General features: G+C 38.3%; 1 protein-coding gene across 1 annotated transcript in view; it reads left to right on the top strand.

Annotated features, from left to right (window-relative positions):
• The window catches only part of LOC139733159 (lysophospholipid acyltransferase 5-like), a 46455-nt gene that overhangs the window by 11408 nt on the left and 12905 nt on the right, over window positions 1-22142 (top strand). The window contains exons 2-7 of the mRNA XM_071643999.1: window positions 915-1022; window positions 8763-8869; window positions 18354-18488; window positions 19251-19358; window positions 20062-20244; window positions 21426-21512. Of these exons, the coding sequence (XP_071500100.1) occupies window positions 915-1022; window positions 8763-8869; window positions 18354-18488; window positions 19251-19358; window positions 20062-20244; window positions 21426-21512 (728 nt within the window). The remainder of the gene's footprint in view (window positions 1-914; window positions 1023-8762; window positions 8870-18353; window positions 18489-19250; window positions 19359-20061; window positions 20245-21425; window positions 21513-22142) is intronic.

The raw sequence follows: 22142 nt of genomic DNA, 5'->3' as shown, positions 1-22142 counted from the left end.
ATGTTCATACAAGGGATGAACCAACTGCTGTGCAAATAATTCTGCAGTGAGGTGTGGATTATTAATTTCCTTTCATGTGATTTTTGCAAAGCTGGCAGACAGACAGACTAAAGTCATCTCCCATGGAAATTTTGCATTCTGGAGGAAAATTTATTCAATTTGAGTCATGGACAATTTACAATTGAGCAAACCATATTTTTTAGAACAAAATATCAGATAAATGCTTCCTGACAAAAAAAAGGCAACAAAACAAAGGGCTCCTCTTAAAGACAACATAGCAGTGAATCTGATGAGGACTTACCTTTTGCAGGCATTGTTAGCACACGTATGCAGTCCCCACATCCGTATGCTTGCACTCGTCGAAACCTGTCCTTGCAATTAATGAGTGAAGTATGTGTTAAGCATGTGTTGAATTGTTGATGATGGATGAAACATGTTTTCATCTCATTAATGTTATATGGAATTTCAAGTTGATTAGTTTCAGGATGAATGTGTGCTGGTAGATGAACTAGATGTGTCAGTAGATACTTAAGTGGTTCCAAATAATACTGTATGCCTGCTGTCACATTCCACCCTTTCTGTAAATTATTTTAAAGCTGTTATGATAATGAAAACAGTAAGATAATGATGTTGATGATGACAATGATAGTAATATTTGTAATATAAAGGGGATGATGGTAATCCATAATAAGATAAAATGACTGTGAAATCTGTCTTTATCATTTATCATTTTATCATTATCATAATTATAACTGGTATTAATTGATCTAAGTATCTTTTCATCATATTCATTAAATAGTAATGATCTTTGAGTGTCAGTGTGGCTTATCTTCCTGAACATAACATTGATGATGATGAGGATGATGACGATTATTGCACTTATAAGTGATCTCTAAATATCTTTGTTGCTGCAGGCTATCCTCTTGGACTGTTTGCAAGACGATATGTCATCAGCTCTGCTCCCAACACCCAGCACCTCTTCTACGCAGCAGCTGGTCTCTCCATGGCCTACTTCAACTATGGTAAATTTCACACACCTTCATGTTGTTCTTTTCTGAAATGGAGAGCAACTGGCTGAGGGTTCATAATGTTGGTTTAGAACAAAAAAACCCAACAAAACCAAACAAACAGACAAACAAACAAACAAACAAAAAAGACCAGGTATATTGCTATACTAACAGCTGAGTGCATAATGCATGACATTGTGAATACCCAAGAGTGAGCTGCATATTCACTAACATCATGAATTGAAAATCTGTGCATTATTCATTTTATAAAATGGGCCTATGAACTACTGGTAGCATATCAACTGGTAAAACTTTTTATAAAATGGGTTCTAGAATGTAGCCAATTGGAAGCGCTGAAATGAGACACGTGTGCCTGCATTGATTTCTCAGTAACATCCACGGCCTGATGTCACAATGTTTACACTAGCAGTGCGCACTCAATCAGTTGTTACAAGTGCGTCGCGCGCTTCTATACGCGCTGTCAATCCTTTATACAACTTCTTGTTTATGGCTGCCGGCCGGCCTTTCTTGTGTGCATAACATGTGTGGCGTACGTATACTCTTATACGTACAGTACTTATATGTGTGGGATTTCCGAGTGCGACGTGCGTAAATGTTTGGGACGAACATCTTCGGACATCTTACAAAGGTACGTGAAAAATGCTGTTAGTTTTCGACCCATTTTATAAAACAAATGATGCACAGGATTATTTCGTGGCGTTAGTGGAAATGCAGCTCACTCTCGGGTATTTACGATGTAGTGCAACATGCACTCGGCTTCGCCTCGTGCATGTTTCACAATTGTAAATACCCTCGAGTGCGCTACATCTCCACTAATGCACTCTATCCTGTGCATCATTTGTATATTATAAAATGGGTTCAAGAATGTAGCCAATAGGAAGCGCTGAAATGAGTCACATGTGCTTTGGTTACTCAGTCCCATTGCACTGCATGTTAAATCCTATTGCCGATCGTCTGTGCGCGCGGCACCTCCTTTGAATTGCATGCATATGCGCTGTCAATCCTGTAAACAACTTCTAGTTCGGGCTGCCGGCCGGCCGGCCTTTCTTCCCTTGTGCATAACATGTGTGGCGTACGTATCATACATACAGTGTACAGTAGACCAAGCGTTGTGGGACCGGACGCGTACATGGAGTCACTTTGAAGGGCAAATCCAACGATTTAGCAGGTTAATTCTCACGCCGTTTTCAGAGTATGTTGTCTAGTAGGCCTATATGAGGAGTCTATATCAAGTCTTTAAGGTAAAGGGTGCATATTCTATGTAAAATAAGTAAGTTTTCATGCGGGAACTTAAGTGTCCGGAAACCCAACCCCCCATCATACTTATATGTGCGGGAGTTCCGAGTGCGACGTGCGTAAATGTTTGGGACGAAGATCTTCGGACGTCTTGACCCACAAAGGTATGTGAAAAACGCTGAAAAATGCTGTTAGTTTTCGAATTTTCGACCCATTTTATAAAACAAATGATGCACAGGATTATTTCGTGGCGTTAATGGAGGCGTATAGCTCACTCTCGGGTATTTACAATGTAGTGCAACATGCACGCGGCTTCGCCTCGTGCATGTTTCACAGCTGTAAATAGCCTTGAGTGCACTATACGCCTACACTAACGCACTCTATCCTGTGCATCATTTGTATAGTATTGCATTCTTGCAATGCAATGAGGCTGCTCTTCAATCGGCTGTGCAGATGACTGCATGAATCAAAGCTATTGTTTGTGCTGCATGCATGGCAATTGTAATCTGCCATAGAATTATGCGCAGTGCTGTAATGTGTTTTTAAATTTTGCTGCACACTTTTTAAACTCCCTTGCATAAACGAAAAAAGAAAGAGATCACATGTAACTGATCATTTCAGCACTTCTGATTGGCTACATTCTTAAACTCATTTTTTACTTGGGCATTAAAAACACCTCTCCTGCATTTCCCCCTTTACACTGACTCAAGCAGCTCCATCTCACTCTCCCAAAGTGGCATCTTCGAAAGTGCCTTTACATTTAAAAGCTAAGTGCCAATTCATTTTACCTTTCCAACAATTTTTTGGTTGACCTGCGCCAACTAGTAGTATGGATCTGCAGTACCATCCATTTACTCAAATTGATGGTACTTCAAGAGATATTCAATAACCTAGTTCTGTCTTTATCAGTCAACAATTATGAACAAATGGACATTGTGATCTGTATATTCTTTACTGCTCTTGTCGTGAATCAAAAGAGTTCCATTTGCCAATAGAAAGTGTTTGCAGACCAGTTGGTGTGCAATTTTAGTGTTGTGACTTCCTGAATGAAGCCTGGAGCTTTAAACTGGTGACTCATCCAACAAACATTTCAAGCTTTCTTACCCTTTTCAGTCATTCCAGTAGGGTATCATAATCATATTGGCAAATGCAGTATCAGTAGGTGTTATAGAATGGGTAGCGAGAATCCTGCGATCTGATTGGTTGAGAACTATGTGTTGATTTTTACTGGCCGCACACTGAGTCACAGTGGTAAACATGTTATGGCGCACTTGTAGCAAGAGTACGCATACTTGTAACAAAGGTTCGCGCACTCAGGTTGGCCATGCGTCCGGTAAAAACTGATGCATGCTCGTTTACGGCAAGCCAAAAGGAAATGCATCCAGTAATTTTGTCATCGGGTAACACAATAGAAAAATGGGGTTTTTGACAAGAAAATTACCCATTCTATAAATCAGATGACGCACATGTCTTTTCGTGCGTCAGTCGGAATATAGTGTGCATGCGGTAACTATGGAATTTAGCCTAAACCCACTCGGCTTCGCCTCGTGGGTTAAGCATTCCATAGTTACCTTATGCACACAATTCTGACTGATGCACTCAGACTTGTGCGTCATTTGTATAATGCCTTGATGTCATTAAAAAAAACAATCAAACAAACAAACATAAATGCCTTGTGATCACTCTGAAAGAAGGAGAGAAAAAAATATTTTTTTTGGATATCTATTATGTCAGCGTAGTAGGGAAAGTTTGCTTCATACAGCCGCACACAGTGTATTTGAGGACAAGCCAGGTTAAAGAGTGAGTTGATGTACAAGTTTAGGATTGTGAATTCAAAAAAGAAAGAAAAATATCCATATTGAAATTTCCTATTGAGCTGTAAAATGGTGAAATGGTTAAATGTACGGTTTGAACAGTACAATTCATTTTAAAGAATACAATGTCACTCCTCTGATTACTGCACTTAGTATTGTAGTCTTTGTTCAGATATCATTGTTATGCTGATTGTCTTCTATTTTTGGCATATTTTACTTACTAAACAAGTATGAAATACTGTAAATGTGGAAATGATGTACATCTATATTCCATGGAATCAAAAACATGCGTAACTCTTCTTCCTCAGCCGAGCACAAAAATATCCACTATGACAGTAAAGGCAAAATTTGTCTATTGCTTTAATAGTGGGGATTAGTAAATGTCAGCCACTTTCAGCTGATTTAAGATGACCTGCAAAAGAGGCCTTGAACATTACACATAGTTGTGCCATGCTCAATTACCAACATCAATTTGCTGCTGTTACACTGGTTGGGTCATCAGTCTACAGTAACCAGCAATAGTCTGCCAATCACTGATGGTTGAATGTATGCCATTCTTTATCAATTTACAGTGTATGTCAAGATGATATCAATATCCTACCTGTACCAATATCTAAAATCAGAGTATCACAGAGCAAACATAATACTCGTAATAGGACTCTCTTCTACTGGTTGTGTACACACTAGCATATTGTTATTCACCAACTTTGAAAGGCAATGAATTGTTTTCATTTGTATCAGTGACAGGCCTTGCATGTTTCAAGAGCGTTAACAAAATGTACAATCACATCACACCAGGTCGTGACAACTCAAGTCAGTAGTCATTTGTGCACTCATGAATGTGAATGTCATTCAACGCTTTTCTTACATGTAAACTCTTGTGTTAGATTTTATATGATGACTTCAAGATGTGCAACAGTGTTGAAAAATTTGAAGGCTCACTGATACAGATCAAAGTGCACTAAGTTTTCAGGTACAATGTGTGTGCCAGTGGTGGCAAGATATTTCTGTTTCAGCATAATACAAAAATTAGAAAGCAACAATTTACAAAAAAAAAAAAAAAATTGTTCTCGTGAGCAAGGCTTGCTGAGAGAACTTATCAAAGATTTGCTTGTTTGCTGTACCTGTTGTCCATTAGAACTGAACACTAATCATTTCTGTGAGCAGTTTCAGGGAAATGCAGCAGCAGAGAGGAGAAAGACTTTACAAATACATGTGAACATGGAAAAATTTACAATAATCTGTCTTTTTTTTCTTCAAAATGAACATACACAATCTTGTGGTTCTAATCATCGACTGAAAGAGTGCTAGCTATCGAGTACATCTGCACAGGGCTGAACTGTGAGGCAATCATCAAAGTTTGAATATTCAAGCTAATTCTTAAGATTACATAGGAATGCCATGTGAACCTAACGAATGGAGAATGAGACATTGTAAGATTTATGGAATATTGTATGGTGCTTGTATGTTTGAGGTCAGGTAAATATCAAAGGTTAGGGATGCGCAAGTTTGGGTTACATGGTTTGAGACGATAGATACCAAGAAAGCAAGACAGTATTGGGTTGGAGACCAGTTGCCATAGTGACATTTCTAGCTTGGTGTTTGTATTTGAGGTCAGGCATATCAAAGGTTAGGGATACGCAAGTGTGAGTTACATGTTTTTAAGACAATACCAAGAAAGCAAGACAGTATTGGGTGGGAGAGAGGGAAGGGGCTGTTGTGTGTGTGTGTGTGTGTGTGTGTGTTTGCGTGTTAGCACGATTGATTTGTGTTGATACAGAAGAGACAGAAAGTGGAACAAGATGAACAGTGAAGGAGGGTAAAGAAAACAAAGGAGGTTTTGGTTGCGATGTGAAGGCATTCATCAGTCTTTACAATAGAGCCATCCGAAGTCACTTAAAATACAGTACTAGTACTTCACAACTATATTTCATCACATGATACACATGTATCGGCTTGTCTATACCACCAAAGTGCATCTATGCCATTTTGCAAAGCCATGGATATCTACAATTACACCCCCCCCCCAAAAAAAAAAAAGAAGAAAGAAACAAAATCCATTCTGCTGAGTAATATGAAGGATATGAGCTGGATTTCATTACTGCGTATTTGATATTTCAATTCACTGGAGTCCCATTTGGGCTAGATATGACATGATTTAGGGTGCAGTACGAGATGAGCATTACTCTTTAATTTGATTTTGTATACATAGGCAGTGAAAGGTAATCAATTGCGTGCGGTGGAGACAAAAGGATGTTCCATTTATAGTTTTCTTAATGGGCCGATATAAACCAGTCAGATATGTGTGGATTGTTTTGAAAGTATAATTCTTGCACATAAGTTAAACTGTCAGCTATATATTCGGGGAGGATTTGTATTATGCAGCCGGATGCAGGCATTTCTTAAGTGAAATGCCACACTAGGAGAACGTTGATGGAGGATCTCTCATTGTACGGAATCATGGCAAATGTTTTATTATAGTCGGACATAAAATGAGGAAGTATAATGGAATTTCAAAATTTCATATCTCATGAAACATCAAAGTTGATTGTGACTGTTGTGTGCAAATTGGATGAAGCTGTGATGCCATTGCCTCACAGTCATCCCACTGGTTCATTTAGAAACAGCCCAGAATTAGATTTGATAATAAGTAAAACAGTACTTGTACATATAAACAATGGGAGTGGCTGGCACTTGCATATATTATATGTAGCAAGATGTTTGCGTGCTTGCGAAATGTAACAAGAGTTCTTGCACTTTAACAGTACAAACGCAAGCATTCACACACGAAACCATCATTCAAATGATAAGAGACAGGGGAAGTGTAAATAAAAAGTTTTCACTTGTGAACCTGTACATCAATAGTCCTGTAAATGAGTTTTTTTTGGTGGTTTGGTGCTGTATGATTTTTGTCTCGCCCACCGGAGGTGAAGGCGAGACTAAGGGATCCAAATGGCGTCCGTCCGTCGTCCGTCACAAATGTTAAAGTTTACCTGCAAGACTCTCTTATGATGCATAACTTGGCAACTGTTACAGCAATGGCAGCCACACTTGGGTGATAGAAGCACTAGGGGTATCTTCATGTTATGGTGTTGTTGGAGGTCATGTGATGATGTCAAAGGTCATTTGAGGTCATATATTAAAGAGTATGTGCAAGACTCTTTTCTATGTTAAAGTTTACCTGCAAGACTCTCTTTTGACAAATAACTTCACATAAGTTGCTTGGATTACAACCTAACTTGGGTCATAGATGCACTGGGGGTACCTTCATGTTATGGTGCAGTTGGAGGTCACACGATAAGGTCAAAGGTCATTTGAGGTCATACGTTAAAGTTTACTTGCAAGACTCTCTTATCGCACGTAACTCGACACATGTTGCTACAATGGCAATCAAACTTGGGTGATGGATGCACTGGGGGTACCTTCATGTTATGGTGCCGTAAGAGGTCACATGATAAGGTCAAAGGTCATTTGAGGTCATACGTTAAAGTTTACTTGCAAGACTCTCTTATCACACGTAACTCGACACATGTTGCTACAATGGCAATCAAACTTGGGTGATGGATGCACTGGGGGTACCTTCATGTTATGGTGCCGTAAGAGGTCACATGATAAGGTCAAAGGTCATTTGAGGTCATACGTTAAAGTCTACTTGCAAGACTCTTATCACATGTAACTCGACACATGTTGCTACAATGGCAATCAAACTTGGGTGATGGTAGATGTCTCTTGGGAAGTTGAAGGTAACCACAAGGTCAAAGGTTACAGACGGGGTCAACGAACTTTTAGGGCCAATGTTAAGTTTTTAGGGCGCATTTCGTTTATGGCTCATAACTTCTGATCCCTTTATCCGTTTGTGACCAAACTTGGATGGAAGATGTCCCTTGGGGAGGTGAAGGTCGTCACTAGGTCAAAGGTCACAGACAGGGGTCAACAAACTTTTAGGGCCCAATGTTATGTTTTTAGGGCGCGTTTTGATTGTGGCTCATAACTTTTGATCCCTATGTCCGTTTGTGACCAAACTTGGACAGTAGATGTCCCTTGGGAAGTTAAAGGTCATCACAAGGTCAGAGGTCACAGAAAGGGGTCAACAAATTTTTATGGCCCAATGTTAAGTTTTTATGGCGCGTTTCGATTATGGCTCATTACTTTTGATCCCTTTGTCCGTTTGTGACCAAACTTGGATGGTAAATGTCCCTTAGGGTGTTGAAGGTCACCACAAGGTCAAAGGTCATAAGCAGGTCAATTAACTTCTGGAAGTTATAAAAAATACTAATTCCTTGTATGCGAACGGGCGAGACACAATTTGGCGATTGCCTTGTTTTTACACCATTTGATAAATTCATTGGATGTGTTTAACAAGGGAAATGCTCTTCTTTCATACTGAGTCCTGTGAACTTTGTAAATTGATTAAATTTGTTGTACAGCAGAATTTCAAGGGTGGATAGAAGACAGGATTAATACCCAAAATCTCTTGTTTAACCCTTCTTGTGCTGAGTGGCCATGAACACAGGAAACCCAATAGCATTATACACACTGTCTACAGTCCCTGGCACAGAAAAGATTTTTGGGTCTAGCACTTTATAATTATCCCCTATATCAGATAACTCCAAGGTTGAGCTTTGATTACTATTCAGAAGATATGCCATTATTCATCATTATATAATTCTATGTTTTCCTTCAGGACTTGACTGCTTACACTATGTCATCACCATCGTGGTCAACTTTCTGCTCCTGCAGCTTATCGGTGGAACAAGGTTGTCTGTGTTCATATCATTTGTCTACAATATGGTGAGTTTGCGATCAACTCTTTAGCAACTACAAACAAGTTTTCCAGGAATATATTGTGCTCTGACACTCACTGAAACAGTCTACGGGTTTAGCATGAATTTGCTTGGCTTTAGAAAAATTGATCGTAAGTATTAATGGAGACTGAATCGCACACTAGGGAAAATACAAGGATGATACCCAGGCAAAAAGGGATGATGTTCGCTATTTTGAAGACTTGTTAATCCGAAAATGAAATATGATTCATACTATATAAAATGCTCATTAAACTCAAAATGACGTGTGGTGCGTCATCATGTTACCTGTGTAAAGTTGGAATCATAAAAGGAAGAAAAATGAGCACAAAGCTGACTTTTTGGCTATAACATTTGCAGATTTCTTACTTTAAATTTGTAAACAAAAAAAAAATCCATTTATAATGATGGAGTTGGCCAAAGTACTTTAAAGTTTGTCATCAGAAGGCTTCAGATTTGCCAAAACCAAATGAAATAATTTCCCTGACATTGGCTTTTGTGATGAACCATGACAAATAAGGTTTGCTGATTCAAAAATGAAAGGAAGGCACGCACTAACAAACCTGCAGAATTATGAATATTGTTTTAGTGCAGGCTTTTATGATACTTTTGAATAGCAAACAATTATTTTGAATTTGAGATTTATGAAGCTTCTGAATAACAAGCCTTTTTTATTTTTTGGATTAACAAACCTTCAGAAAAATTAACTAGGATAAGTAGCAAAGAGATACACACCTATTCTAAACTGCACATCCCATGCATGTGTGCACATATGCATTCAAGGGCAGCCATGGGCCATTCAATGACTTGAATAGTTCATGATCAAATTGGCCTATAAAAATACATTAAAGTGTATTAACCTGTTGAAGTCTAGTTCCATGTATACTCAGGCAGGAATCTATGGGAAATGTGTGTTATGATAGCAAAATGGGCTCATCTTTAACAAGTTGAAAAAATGCACAGCATGGTTAGAATTTTAATCATACTTGGACGTAAACTTTGAAAGTTTTGAAGTTTTTGTTGCTCCGTGTAGCAGTGCTATTAGTCATAACCGCATATCAAATTTAGAAGAAATAATGATGTCATCACCATACAACTCTACCATTAAATGTGAACACAAAAAGATGATGAGCATCATGCTTTCGAACAACAGTGCCGGAACTGTGACCCCATCCCTCTAGCCACTGAAAATGGAACACACAATAGATTGACACAAATTGTATAATGGTGGTTCTAGTCAGTTCTTTTCTTTCTTTCCTTTTTTCCCTATTTCAAAAACAAAACTGTAAACTAATATGATAGCGAAGACTTGTCTGCAGGTCACTTGGAAACTTGTGAGGTGATAGCCATTAATTTCCTGTTTTTGAAGAAACTTTCAATGGTTTCAGCTTTGAGAAAGGAAGGAAGTTATCCAGTAGTGGGTTAAATGTAAGCCTTTCTGTTTATATGCAACTTAGGGCATCTATCGGTCAGTTGAAAGGTAGGATCCCGATTTACAGAAGCATTATGAATGGGAAGCATTATGAATGGGAGGTTTCATAAAAGAGTAATGGGCTCATTCTCACATACATGTATCAACTCATGTGCCACAAATGTCATGATTTTCATACAATGTGATGCAGTGATTTTTGAGGATTGACCTGCTTTGGGTTCATCTACTGGAATATCTCTGAATAATTATTGAAGGGAAGGAAATTCAGGAATGCTTCAATGTTAAACATGTCAGTAGTATCTTGAAAGATGGTAAAATGAGAGTGCTGCACTACTTCCTAACTGACAGATGAACTGCATCACTTCAAGGGATCATATACTGTAAAACATGATATATTCGCGGCATGAAATTTTCGCGAATTGCCACTGGCGTTCAATGCATGTAGTGTAGACAAAAACTTTCACATGCATTTTAATTTTGCGAATTTTGGCGCTCACGAAATTCGCGAAATTAAAATGCACGCGAAAATTCCTTGTTTTACAGTAGTATTGGTTGAGCCCTAAGTTCAGGTTTCTAACATTTTTATTTTTTTTTTGTGTGAGATAATGAGAAACCTATGAAATGTGAAAAAGTATGGAATTCCAAGAGGAATTCACTGAACATTTATTTGATAATAATTGGCTGTGAAATGGCTGAGATGAGTATTAGTATGAGATGAGATGATTTTTATTATGATTGCTTTGTTTTACTTTGTATTTTGATGTTTCGGCCATTTCAAAACCGATTTTCATCAAGTAAAATTTGAATTCCTCGTGAAATGGTATGCTCTGTACTATATCATAAGGGGTTTCTTGATATCTCACAAAAAGTTAAAAGCCCAATCCTCACCTTCACCAATACTATCCCAGCCCTTTAAATGTTACATTATTGCCATTAATTTGATATTGCAGTATAAATTTCTAGTGATTTGTCATTTCCATCCTTGCCATATCAAATCTGTTTCTTGTTAATAGGAGCCCTCCTCCATTATTATTATTGTTATATATCCTTTTATAGTAATAAAAGAAAGATGAATAGTCTTTTTTTGCAGCACATTTCCAATAGATTAAATCACATTGATGTGCTTTATATTCACATTTGTCCCAATGACAAAATAAAAAGGGATATAAGAACTTGATATTGGGTTTGTTTGGTTTTTTTAACTGAGGGCAAATGCCTGCAAAAAATACAGCCATAAAAATTGATATTGCAGTTACCATTGAAAACAAGTAATCATGGCAATTTGTAGCACATTAAACAGAGACAAAGATGCTACCATTTGCTCCATTTTGAGTAGAAAACAGTTGAGCTTATCGCTCAGATGACATTAATCTACATTTGGTATGCAGGTTTTGCGCAACTCAAGACGATACATTCTGTTCTCAACAGACTATATATCTGATACACACCAGTCTTCCCACTGGGCACATAAAGACTGCATCACATGGTACAGTAGTTTGTGTCCTGTTGGGATCGTGTGTTTGATGAACCATGTAGGGATACAGCGTACATACAATGTCATGTGCAATGAATAAAACTTGTTATATTATTGATATGTTAAGAAGTCATTCATAGAGGCCCTAGAATTTAGGGATATATGACACGTGCTAAAGACATATGTCATATTTTGGTATGTTAAAATACTGTTTCATCAGTTATTGAATGCAATATAGGTATTCAGTATTACTACGTGTATGTAGGCATACAATTCCCAAATTACCCTTTATGGAAAAAAAAAAGGTACCTCTGTGCCCCTTAGTTCCTAGTGAAATAATGGAGATTGGAAGGCAATGCATGAATTTAGGCTGGTCAATTGATGCGCAGCTGGTAGATCACGGTACTATACAAGAACATTGTGCATGTTTACATACGTAGATAAAGTGCCTTGTAAATATTTCATCATGCATATTCGAGGTGAGGCAGATCTAAATTTAAAGGGCTCTTTACATTCAGTCACCAGTTAACCCACCCCTTGCATGGCCATTAGCCTATAGTGTAACAAGGATGCACGTTGTGGAATATAAGCCTGAGCTGCAAGACTTGGCAAGAGGCTGGCAAAATATACTGTACTTCCTAGGCCAAGTAAAAAAAGAAACCAGTTTCTCGTCCTCGCGCGCATCGATTTTGGCCGCCGCATCGATTTTTTTACTATTTACTATTTTCAAAATGGCGCTGAAAATACCAAGAAATTCATAATTCTCGTCCCAGCCCGCTCCCCGCCCGCATCGATTTTCAGTTGCCGCATCGACTTTTTTGATATTTACTATTTTTTCGGCCGCCGAAAAAAAAAAAAGATCGACAATTCACCTACCAATCGTGACGTCTCATTTCTAATTTTTACGCCTTGCGTCCTCTACTTAGCTGTAGACTGTAGTACAGCTGTAGCTTCTGTGTGTAGTGCGTATGTAATAACGCATGCATTTCACACTGCGAGCTCGGCCGATCGGCAAGAAGGAATGACCCACAAAGCAGTCGAACTGCACTGTATAGTTGGATGGGCGGCGCGGCGGGCCGGCCTACTGGGCTGTGATGTACAGCGCATTCGGTACGTCGTGAACGCGATAGCGGCAACATTTTTGCGAACAATCGCTGTTATTCCACGCATATTTCGCGCGTTGTTCGTATTTTTCCCCGTTTCTGATATTTTAAGCGGATGAATTGTACTGTACAAATGCTTGTGAGGATTGTACGGTATCGAGTTTGTATACATTTTCATGTCATTGTGACTATGTGCATGTGTGTGCAGTGTCGGAAGGTACGGTGCCAGCAGGGAGGTCCACACCTCCCTGGTGCCAGTGCAGTGGCCGTGCCGCACCGTATATCGGCAAAGTGTGCGTGTTTTGTAGCTGTCCAGGGTCCCCATCCCCTGGTCTGTCACGGCGATACATTCTATTTTGCAGAGAAAATGAATGCGCTTTTCCAGCAAATGTAGAATTATTAGATGGGTGTATCTACAAAATAAATAACTTTTCCACGGATTCTAGTTTGTCTCGTATTTCTGCGGGATACTTTTCTTCACGATGTAAATTCACGGACACAGCCGTGAGTGGTATCATCTGTAGTGTGTACTGTTATACAATCATTCATCATCCAAATAATGAGTGATTATCAAATGTCTTTTTAGAACATGGAGAAACATCTTTAAACGTTTAATGCTAGAATGCCATATCAGTATCATTTTGACATCCATCTGCAATTGTACAAGCCAGTTTCCAGTTGAATGTGCTACAATTGTACTGTGAAGAACTGCAGATATACATACCAGCTGTGTGGACACAAAAAGTCACAAACACCAATAAATAAAGCTAGTGTTTTGAATATCATGGAATTTATTTCAGTCGTACATTTGTTGAAAGACATGTTTTATACCTGTTTCAATTAATAGCACAATACATCAGAATTGCAAGTACACTGGTATCAGAAAAGCCATTACAACACTAAATACCAGTATTAAGATGGTCATTTTCCCTTGACATCTGTAGTGGAAAGAAAAAGCAAATGTATTTCTGCATGCATGAAGTTTCATTTCAAGTATGGCACATATATCTATTTGTTTGAAAATGCACAGAGTGCAGGCAAGACGTACACTTGGGACCTGGTCTCATAACACAGCTACCAGAGTGATGTCTCATTTCATAAATTGAATATAGGAAATTGTAAAGCCCTCTCTCGTTACCTTTCTCAGAATTACCGGACGAGAAACACATATTACTTTCATTTTGACGATCCTTGAAAAAATAGTAAGATATCAAATAGTAAGGACCTCCCTCATCGCCTTGCTCAAAAAACCCGGACGAGAAACTACTTTCTTTTTTTACTTGGCCCTATAAAGGAGACACCATCTTTACCTCTGCCAAGGGAGGAGGTTATGTTTTTGTTATTGTTTGTTTGTTTGTTTGTTTGTTTGTTGTCCATTTGTTTGTTTGTTTGTTTGTCCGTGTGCAAAATAACTCAAAAAGTAGCTAACAGATTGGGATGAAACTTGCAGGAAAGGTTGAGAATGACACAAGTAACAGATGATTAAATCTTAGTAGTGATCCGAGAATTTTTTGGGAATTTATGTGGGATTTTTGATATTTTGGCAGATAGGGTCATTGAATTTGGGCGTTCAAGCTGCGCATTTTTTTGAGGTTTTCATATGCTCACTAAAGTGCGTGCTCTGCTTTCCGTAAGGGCGAGGCATGCCGCGCAGCTTAGGGTTTATGACGTAACAAAGGCTTCTATATTGGGAAATCGGGCGATTTTTCAGCATGTATACCTATGGGTGGAAATCACTGATCTCCATGGAAGAGCCCGAAAAGCTTTTCCCCATTGGTTTGAGAGGAGAAAAATCTCTTTGGGAAGAGCAAGATCATCGGTTGAAAGTAGCTGCTTGGCGGAGGTCTGCGCTCTCAGAGTGCTTTTCTATTTTTTTTTTTTTTTTTTTTTTGGGGGGGGGGGAGTTTTGAGCGGGGGTTGGGGGATGGGTTAAAGACATGGCAGGTTTGTGATTGCATAAATCTAGCCAACTTTGGATTGGTATGAGACAGAATGTGCTCAGAATTGTGCATGAAAGGGACGTCAGGCCCATTTACACACCCACCAATAGTCACGATTATCTGCGTTGCAACTTGGATGGAGACAATTATAAACAGGTTTCTTTTTCTGTGCACAGACATAATAATTGCAACCATAAGTGAGATTCAGATAGCAGTCCACGCACCACTCATGCATGCACAGTTTGTCCTTGCTCAAACGCGGTTTGGGTTGTGATTTTTCTTCTAGAACCGGTGCATTTTTTCTTTCTTTTTGCATACAGATGTGTGTGAACAAGACTTCAAAAGAGCAGAATAAAAATAATGATGATAATATTGACATGTAATGCATAACATATCCACTCTAAGGTGCTCAAGGTGCTTACAATTAATGTTCATTTTAATACAAAATACACAGTCCGACGGTATACATAAAAGTTCCTACAGCTGCAACACATTCATACTCAAAGAAAGGTAGTCAAAATGTGCATATTCAGTTCGAATTGCAATTTTAATCACACTTTTTCAGTGTATGTGATTTGGCCTTTTGTTCGTCACACTGCCTTGTCCTATTTTGTTGAAATTTGCATTTCCTGATCTGCCTCAAGACAGATGGCTGGTTTGGATTTCAGTGTTTGCCGTCTCCATGTTTCTTTTTTTAACTTCTGTCTCAAGTAAGCCTGAGCATCAAATTACGAAAGGAGCCTGGTATCCCAATCGAAGAAAGACACATTGAAAGACAGACTAAAAGCCTGCTCTACCGAGCCCGAGACAATATCACAGAGATTTTATTTATAGACGTTTCGGTGAACATACTTGTCAGTACCATCAATCATAAAGTAGGTCAATTAATGAGAGCTATTATGACATTGAAGTAATTGTATCATGGAACTACCATGGCAACGAGCAAAATAAAACTCAATTCCAAACCAAAGAAACAGGACCTTGAAATGCATTTTAGTATCAAATAGCAAAAATACAGATTATCAATCATAGCAAGTATCATGGCAATGAGAAAAAAATCCTTGTATATTTATGGCTGACAAGATGTTACTATGGTACATGTACTGTAGGTTACAGTTTTAGTGTTCAGTTTAGTTTACCCAAAATGCAACACACTTCAAGATTGCAAAACTGCTTCAACTGTATAAACAACTTGCAGAGATGCCAGCTATTGCTTACATTTATGCTTTATTTTGTACTTTAAGTGTTTCTTGCTGATACATACCATGTTTCATGGAAAATATTTCTTTTCCCAATTTGTATAACTGCACATGTATATTGTAGGAAATGTAAAAATACATCTGTTTTTCTACCAAAAATATGACTTTTCAGGCCTCAGAATACTGTACAGTGCTGTTTGCAAAGTTGTTATCTCTGAATTTGCAGTATGTACATGGCTGCAATAGATGCAGTGTACGTACATACATTCCTGTGTCTGCTGATCTTGCTATGGAAAGTCTGTACATGATCAACAATAAATCAAATCTTTTTATGAGTGCTCTATGGCACTGATTGTCAATTGCCAGAGCTCATCAAGCCTCTACAAGTGATACTGATTACTTTTTCCAGATGAGTTTCCATTTACTTTCGATTCAATTAATTTTGGGACTTTATATTGTTCTCTTGTAGGCTTGTCACATCACAACTAGTTTCATTCGATCATAAAAAAGAACACTTTATGTTCTCATTTATAAGAGAACTTATTTTCACACAGTGCTGCAGTTTTTAGGGTCTGCCATTTACAAACTCTAGGCAAAAATAATGGTTTTTGGAATTGATATTTATAAGCAATGTGGTGCAAAAACCAATAATTCTTGTGTGTGGACACACGCACACAAATTCTTGATGATCTTCACCGTAACGTGAGAATTAGTTGGTCTTGATTTGAAGGGGAAAAAAAAGACCCTATGCAATGATTTACCTTTAGTACTCAGTGTGCATATGAGGCATGTGAAAATGAAATTTATATATTTTTTTTCACTCTATGGTTTCACTTGCTGCACTAAACGTGTGGCTAAGGGTTACAGAGTTCATGGTTCGGTCATTGTTTAGGCATGCACAGTTCAAACGTTTAAAGTGCTTTGCAGCCAAGTGATTTCCCCCCCCCCTTTTTACCTATGTGTGAACTGCAGGGAATAAGATCAATATTTGCATCATGATTAAAAAACCAATAATTCTTGTGTGTCAAGGGGCCTGAGGATAGTGGTTTCCCAGCATTTTGCCAGTGTTTGCATGCTTATTCTCCAAGTAGATGTGGAAATCATTGTTAGAAGTAACTTCTGCAGAGGAATTGGATGCAGGTAGTCTCTTGAAATCTCAGTGACCATAGCGAAAATGTCTGTGATCACATTGTTTTTACTTCTGAACGCTCCCTTTATCTTCTGATGATTCAATATTTTGTTAATGTTTGCCATATCTGTTTTCTCCGTTTCACAGTGTATGTAAATTGATAATCAAAAGGAGCATTTCTGTATTCATGAACTGATCACTAGTTGAACAACTAGCCATTATGTTAATTTTGTATGTATGTGTTTGATGGCTTGAAATTGCTTTCCATGTCTTGTCCACTTGTGCAATATAACATTTATGAGCTATTACAACTTGTCAGCTGAGAATGTGAAGGACGTTAAGTTGCCTCGAACATCATGGGTTTAGTAGCAACTTAATGCTCTTCTCATTCTCAGCTGACGAACTTGTAGTTCTTGCCTACAGTCCTCTATGGTACAGTTAAGTTACATGGTAGATGTAAAATGAAATATACATTGGCTGCTGATTTGTAGCAGTAGGCTAAAAATTGGTGTTTATTTTTCTTATCAATCATGCTCTTCCAGCAGTATTCATGGTGGTATTGCAAGCTACACTATTTCCAATAATGAGAGTGCACTTTGGGTTATTATTATTATTTTTTTTTTTTTAATGTTCGTGACATGTACTTGTACAGAAACCAAAAGCAACAGAGCAATAAAGCAAGACTATCTTCAGCTGCACTATGTATGTCATTTTTATATAGCAGGCCTAATAATGAAAGTGTGTGTGGGGGTGGGGGAGAGGGATGGTTGGCATTTAGCAGATGTATCCAATCACTCACTCACTTGATCAACTTACTGATCATTCAATCAATCAATCAATCAATCAATCAATCAATCAATCAATCAGTCAGTCAGTCAAATCAATCAATCAATCAATCAATCAATCAATCAATCAATCAATCAATCAATCAATCAATCAATCAATCAATCAATCAATCAATCAATCAATCAATCAATCAATCAATCAATCAATCAATCAATCAATCAATCAATCAATCAATCAATCAATCAATCAATGGAATATGTTCTAATACATGGAGTTCTCATGCCTGCTTCATTTTGTTATGAAGTATCCAATATGTAATGTATTCACAGAATATTCCAACTGTCATATGCCATTTCATATTCATCCATTGTTTTCTTCCCTTTTATGATCTGTAATTTTTCCAATGATAGGGCTATCTCATGATCTGCTACCTGAACAAGAAGGAGGACTTCCATGCCCTCTCTTGGGACACTCCTCAGTGTGTCTTATGCCTCAAGGTCATAGGGATGGCCTTTGACGTCTACGATGGACACAAACCAAACAAGGTACCTCATCTCTTGTCGCCCATTTTTCTCCTTCTCCTTTTGCCTTAGCATCCTCAGTCTTGTTGTTTTTATGGGGGAGGGGAAAAATGAATTGGGCCCTTTTAGGAATAATTTGCTCCAGTCAGTACTGATATCAAAATGATTAAATGATATAATTGACAACTCAAGCCAAAACTATATTATATTTCAAACCCATACTAGTAGGATGTATTCACAAGGGAGCTCGTAATGATGATTGTCTCTGTGGAAGTTGTCTTGGAAAATAATTCCACAAGGGAGCTCATAAAATGAATTAATTTCTCCTTAGTGGAGCTCATAAATAGGTCTCCAGAGCCCTAGCATCCTCACTCTTGAGATGATTCTGTCAATTTTGTCACAATGTATGATGGATGCTGCATGGTAATGATGTATTTCAATTGAAGTTGCAGGACTGCTAGTTATAGCAGTTATGTCCAGAATACCAATTGTGCTAAAGATTAATAACAGAGGAGAAATTGGAAGATTTTGTCCAGATTCCCTGCTAATTGGCATGAAACACATTTGTCTTTCTTCTTTTTTTTTTGAGGGGGTGGGGGGGGGGGGGAGGGGGGAGAGAGAAATGTAAGATATTTTTCATATTTCAATTTCATCCATTTTTTGTCTCTGAAGAATTCATAAAACAGTTTCATTTGTCATATAAGTGCTGACATGCACTGTTAATCTCTTTAGTAGCCTTACATATACTGTTTCTTTTTTCTTGTATTACTTGAATACATTTCGTAGGAAAAGCTGAACAGGGATCAGAAGGAAAACTGCGTACCCAGGATCCCGAGTCTGCTGGAAGTCAGTGGTTTCTCCCTCTTCTTCGCAGGATTCATGTCTGGTCCTCAGGTGAGTTTGAGACCATTCACTATGAGTGAATGTATGAGGAGACATTTTGCAAGAAAGTCATATAATTTGATTCACGCAAACTTAGACATTGCCTTCAATGATTTCTCTTTTGTAGTTCATTCCCGGTCAGTCAAACAGCATGTAGGTACTGGTTTTGTGGATGATGTGAAATTGTAAATGTATGAAGTTGTATGGAAATTGAAGTATCTCAAATGAGAAAAATGGAAAAAAAAAAACACCCCAGATTGTAGGGAACGATTTTACTTCAAAAGCTTGAGGTGAAAGCGACAGTTATCACCTGATGTCTGATACGCAAGAGTCGTGTGATTCTAAATCAGTCCATGGTACAGAAGTAGTGACACACTCCCAGCTGAGTAGGCCTATACAGACTATTTCCTCCTATTAGTTTCATCAACATTTGTCAGTTTAACTGTTTGTATGTCTGTCTTTCTATCTGACTACCTCTTTCCTATATATTGTTCTGTCTGTTTGTTTGTATTTCTGCCTCTCCGTTTATGTCTGTCTATCTGTCCGTCTTTCTTTTTTTCTGTTTATGTGTGTATCTATCTTTCTTTCTATCTACTGTCTTTTGGCTGTCTATACGTTTATCTGTCTGTCTATTTATCTATCTGTCTGACAATCTGTTTATGTTCATATGTCTGTCTGTCCATCTGTCTGTCTATCTGTCTGTGTGTCTTCACAGTTCTCCATGCGTCAGTACCTACTGCTCACAAACTGCCAGCTGCTGCCCAAGTCCGAGATGAAGAACCCGTCAAACCTCGTCCCAGCCGCCAGATGTTTTTTCCTGGGCCTCATCTACCTATTCATGACTATTGTCTGTAAGCCAGTCTTCAGCAATAAGTACCTCCTGAGCAACGAGTTCAAGGTAAGAGATATAACTGTCAAGGAAATATGCCAATTGAAACTAGATCAAGTGGGAATTATGGACATTTGTCAAAATGGACAAGGGCTATAAGTTGTTTGGTGCTTCAGTGCAGCTTGATCATGAGGTGATGAATGCAACATCTTGTATTGTTTTTTGTTTTTTGTTTTTACAATGACACCAATATGAATGATAAAACAGTGACCCCATTAACCCTTATTGTGCTTAGTTCTCCAATTGGCACAGTTGTCTGGAGACTGAATTGTCAGGGATTAGAGATTACCTAATCCCCCTAATCCTTATTGTGTCACCATGGCCTTCCTGTTGGACTGAGGCTCATTGCTACACCTGAGTGGGCTTGCCAGACTAGATGTCAAGTTTGAATGGATCACAAAATGCTGTTGAGAAAACTTGGAAAGCTAATTTTAGTCCCTGGGCACATAAAGGGTTAACTGTATTAAAATTTCACTCTGCATTCTGAAGCTCTGTGCAAGAAAAGACAAATCTGCATTATCAGTTTACATCCAAGTACTGATTATGTGTAATCACACAACCTCATTTTGTGTGTGTCCTGATGAAGAAGAATTGGGTAGAGGTGCCTTACTGCACTCTTCCCCTCCACCAGACCTGCTTTAAGTTGAAACTGGTAAACAAATGCATTGAATGCAGTATATAACCAGAGACCTCCAATCCCATGGTTAAGATTAATACCCAAATTCAGAAATGAGACCACAATGTTATTGTGTGACAGAATGAAACTAGTGATGGAAATAAAGTAGTCAATCAATCAAACATTCATTTGTCTTTATGAGATGCTAGATTGTACACTTGTAAGATTCATTCCTGTAAAACACATTAATATTGCAGCAGGCACATTAACAACAATTATGAAGTTAACACTGATAGTGTATCACTTCATGTGGTTCTAATGAAGAGAAGAAGAGTACATCCCAATAGGCATACCCCTTTTCCTCATACCTTGAGAGATAAAATGATGCAAAAATCAGACTTGCATGATAATTGTCAACCAAAATTATATCTGTTTCCCTTGGGAAACAGATGTGATTATGCCTGCTACATGTAACAGAAATTTTGCGAAGGATGAATAACGATTGAATAATGCAGACGGCATAAAATAAGTCATAAAATCTATCATGCAGATGTTCTCTCAATTGCTCTTCCAGAACGCATCACCAGTGTACCGCGTGTATGCAGTCCTTCTCTGGGGAGTGTTTGACCGCAGCACGTACATCACGGCTTGGCTTATGGCAGTAAGTTTGGGATGCGGCCATTTTTTGCCCTGGTTCACCCTGCGGTGGTCGATTTTTTGTTTTAATCGGTTGAGGACAAGTTTGGAGTATACTCGGGCAGGTGCCTATGGAAAATGGGTGTTGTAGCAACATCAGTCCATCCTCAACGGGTTAATTCTAATTAAAGTGCTATCGTGATTATATAAGAGTCACTGACTTGTGAATCGATAGCCATGAGGTTATCCCTTTAATGCAAAGTGTTCAGAGTTTAGGGCAGGTTCAAGTGTTGGCCTATCAGGTATTCATTGATAGTTGCATTATTTATGTGTGCATGTCATGGCCAAACAAGAGGAGCACTGACCTTTGCTAGATATTGGTTGCAACCTCAAAGTGTCATCAAATGTCTCATCTGACACTGCTAGCAAATATTTAGCGCTTCTAATTTATGCTTAAAACACTTTGATTTGTCTTCTGCTTTGTCCTTTGTAAGGTTCTCTATAGATATCTCAATGTATATTTACCATGCAACCAATAACAAAAAATGTCTGTAGCATTTTTACCAGCTATGCCTTCAATCTTGGATGTAGAAAATTATCAAGACAGGAAAGGATGTTTTTGGTAGTAGAGTGAAACATTGATATAATAAGGTCT

This window comes from Diadema antillarum, unplaced genomic scaffold (genome assembly GCF_040938485.1).
Source record: "Diadema antillarum isolate AM-2024a unplaced genomic scaffold, OU_Dant_1.0 seq00000462_RagTag, whole genome shotgun sequence".
Lineage (NCBI taxonomy): Eukaryota > Metazoa > Echinodermata > Echinoidea > Diadematoida > Diadematidae > Diadema > Diadema antillarum.
This window is presented reverse-complemented; position numbering and strand designations above follow the sequence as displayed.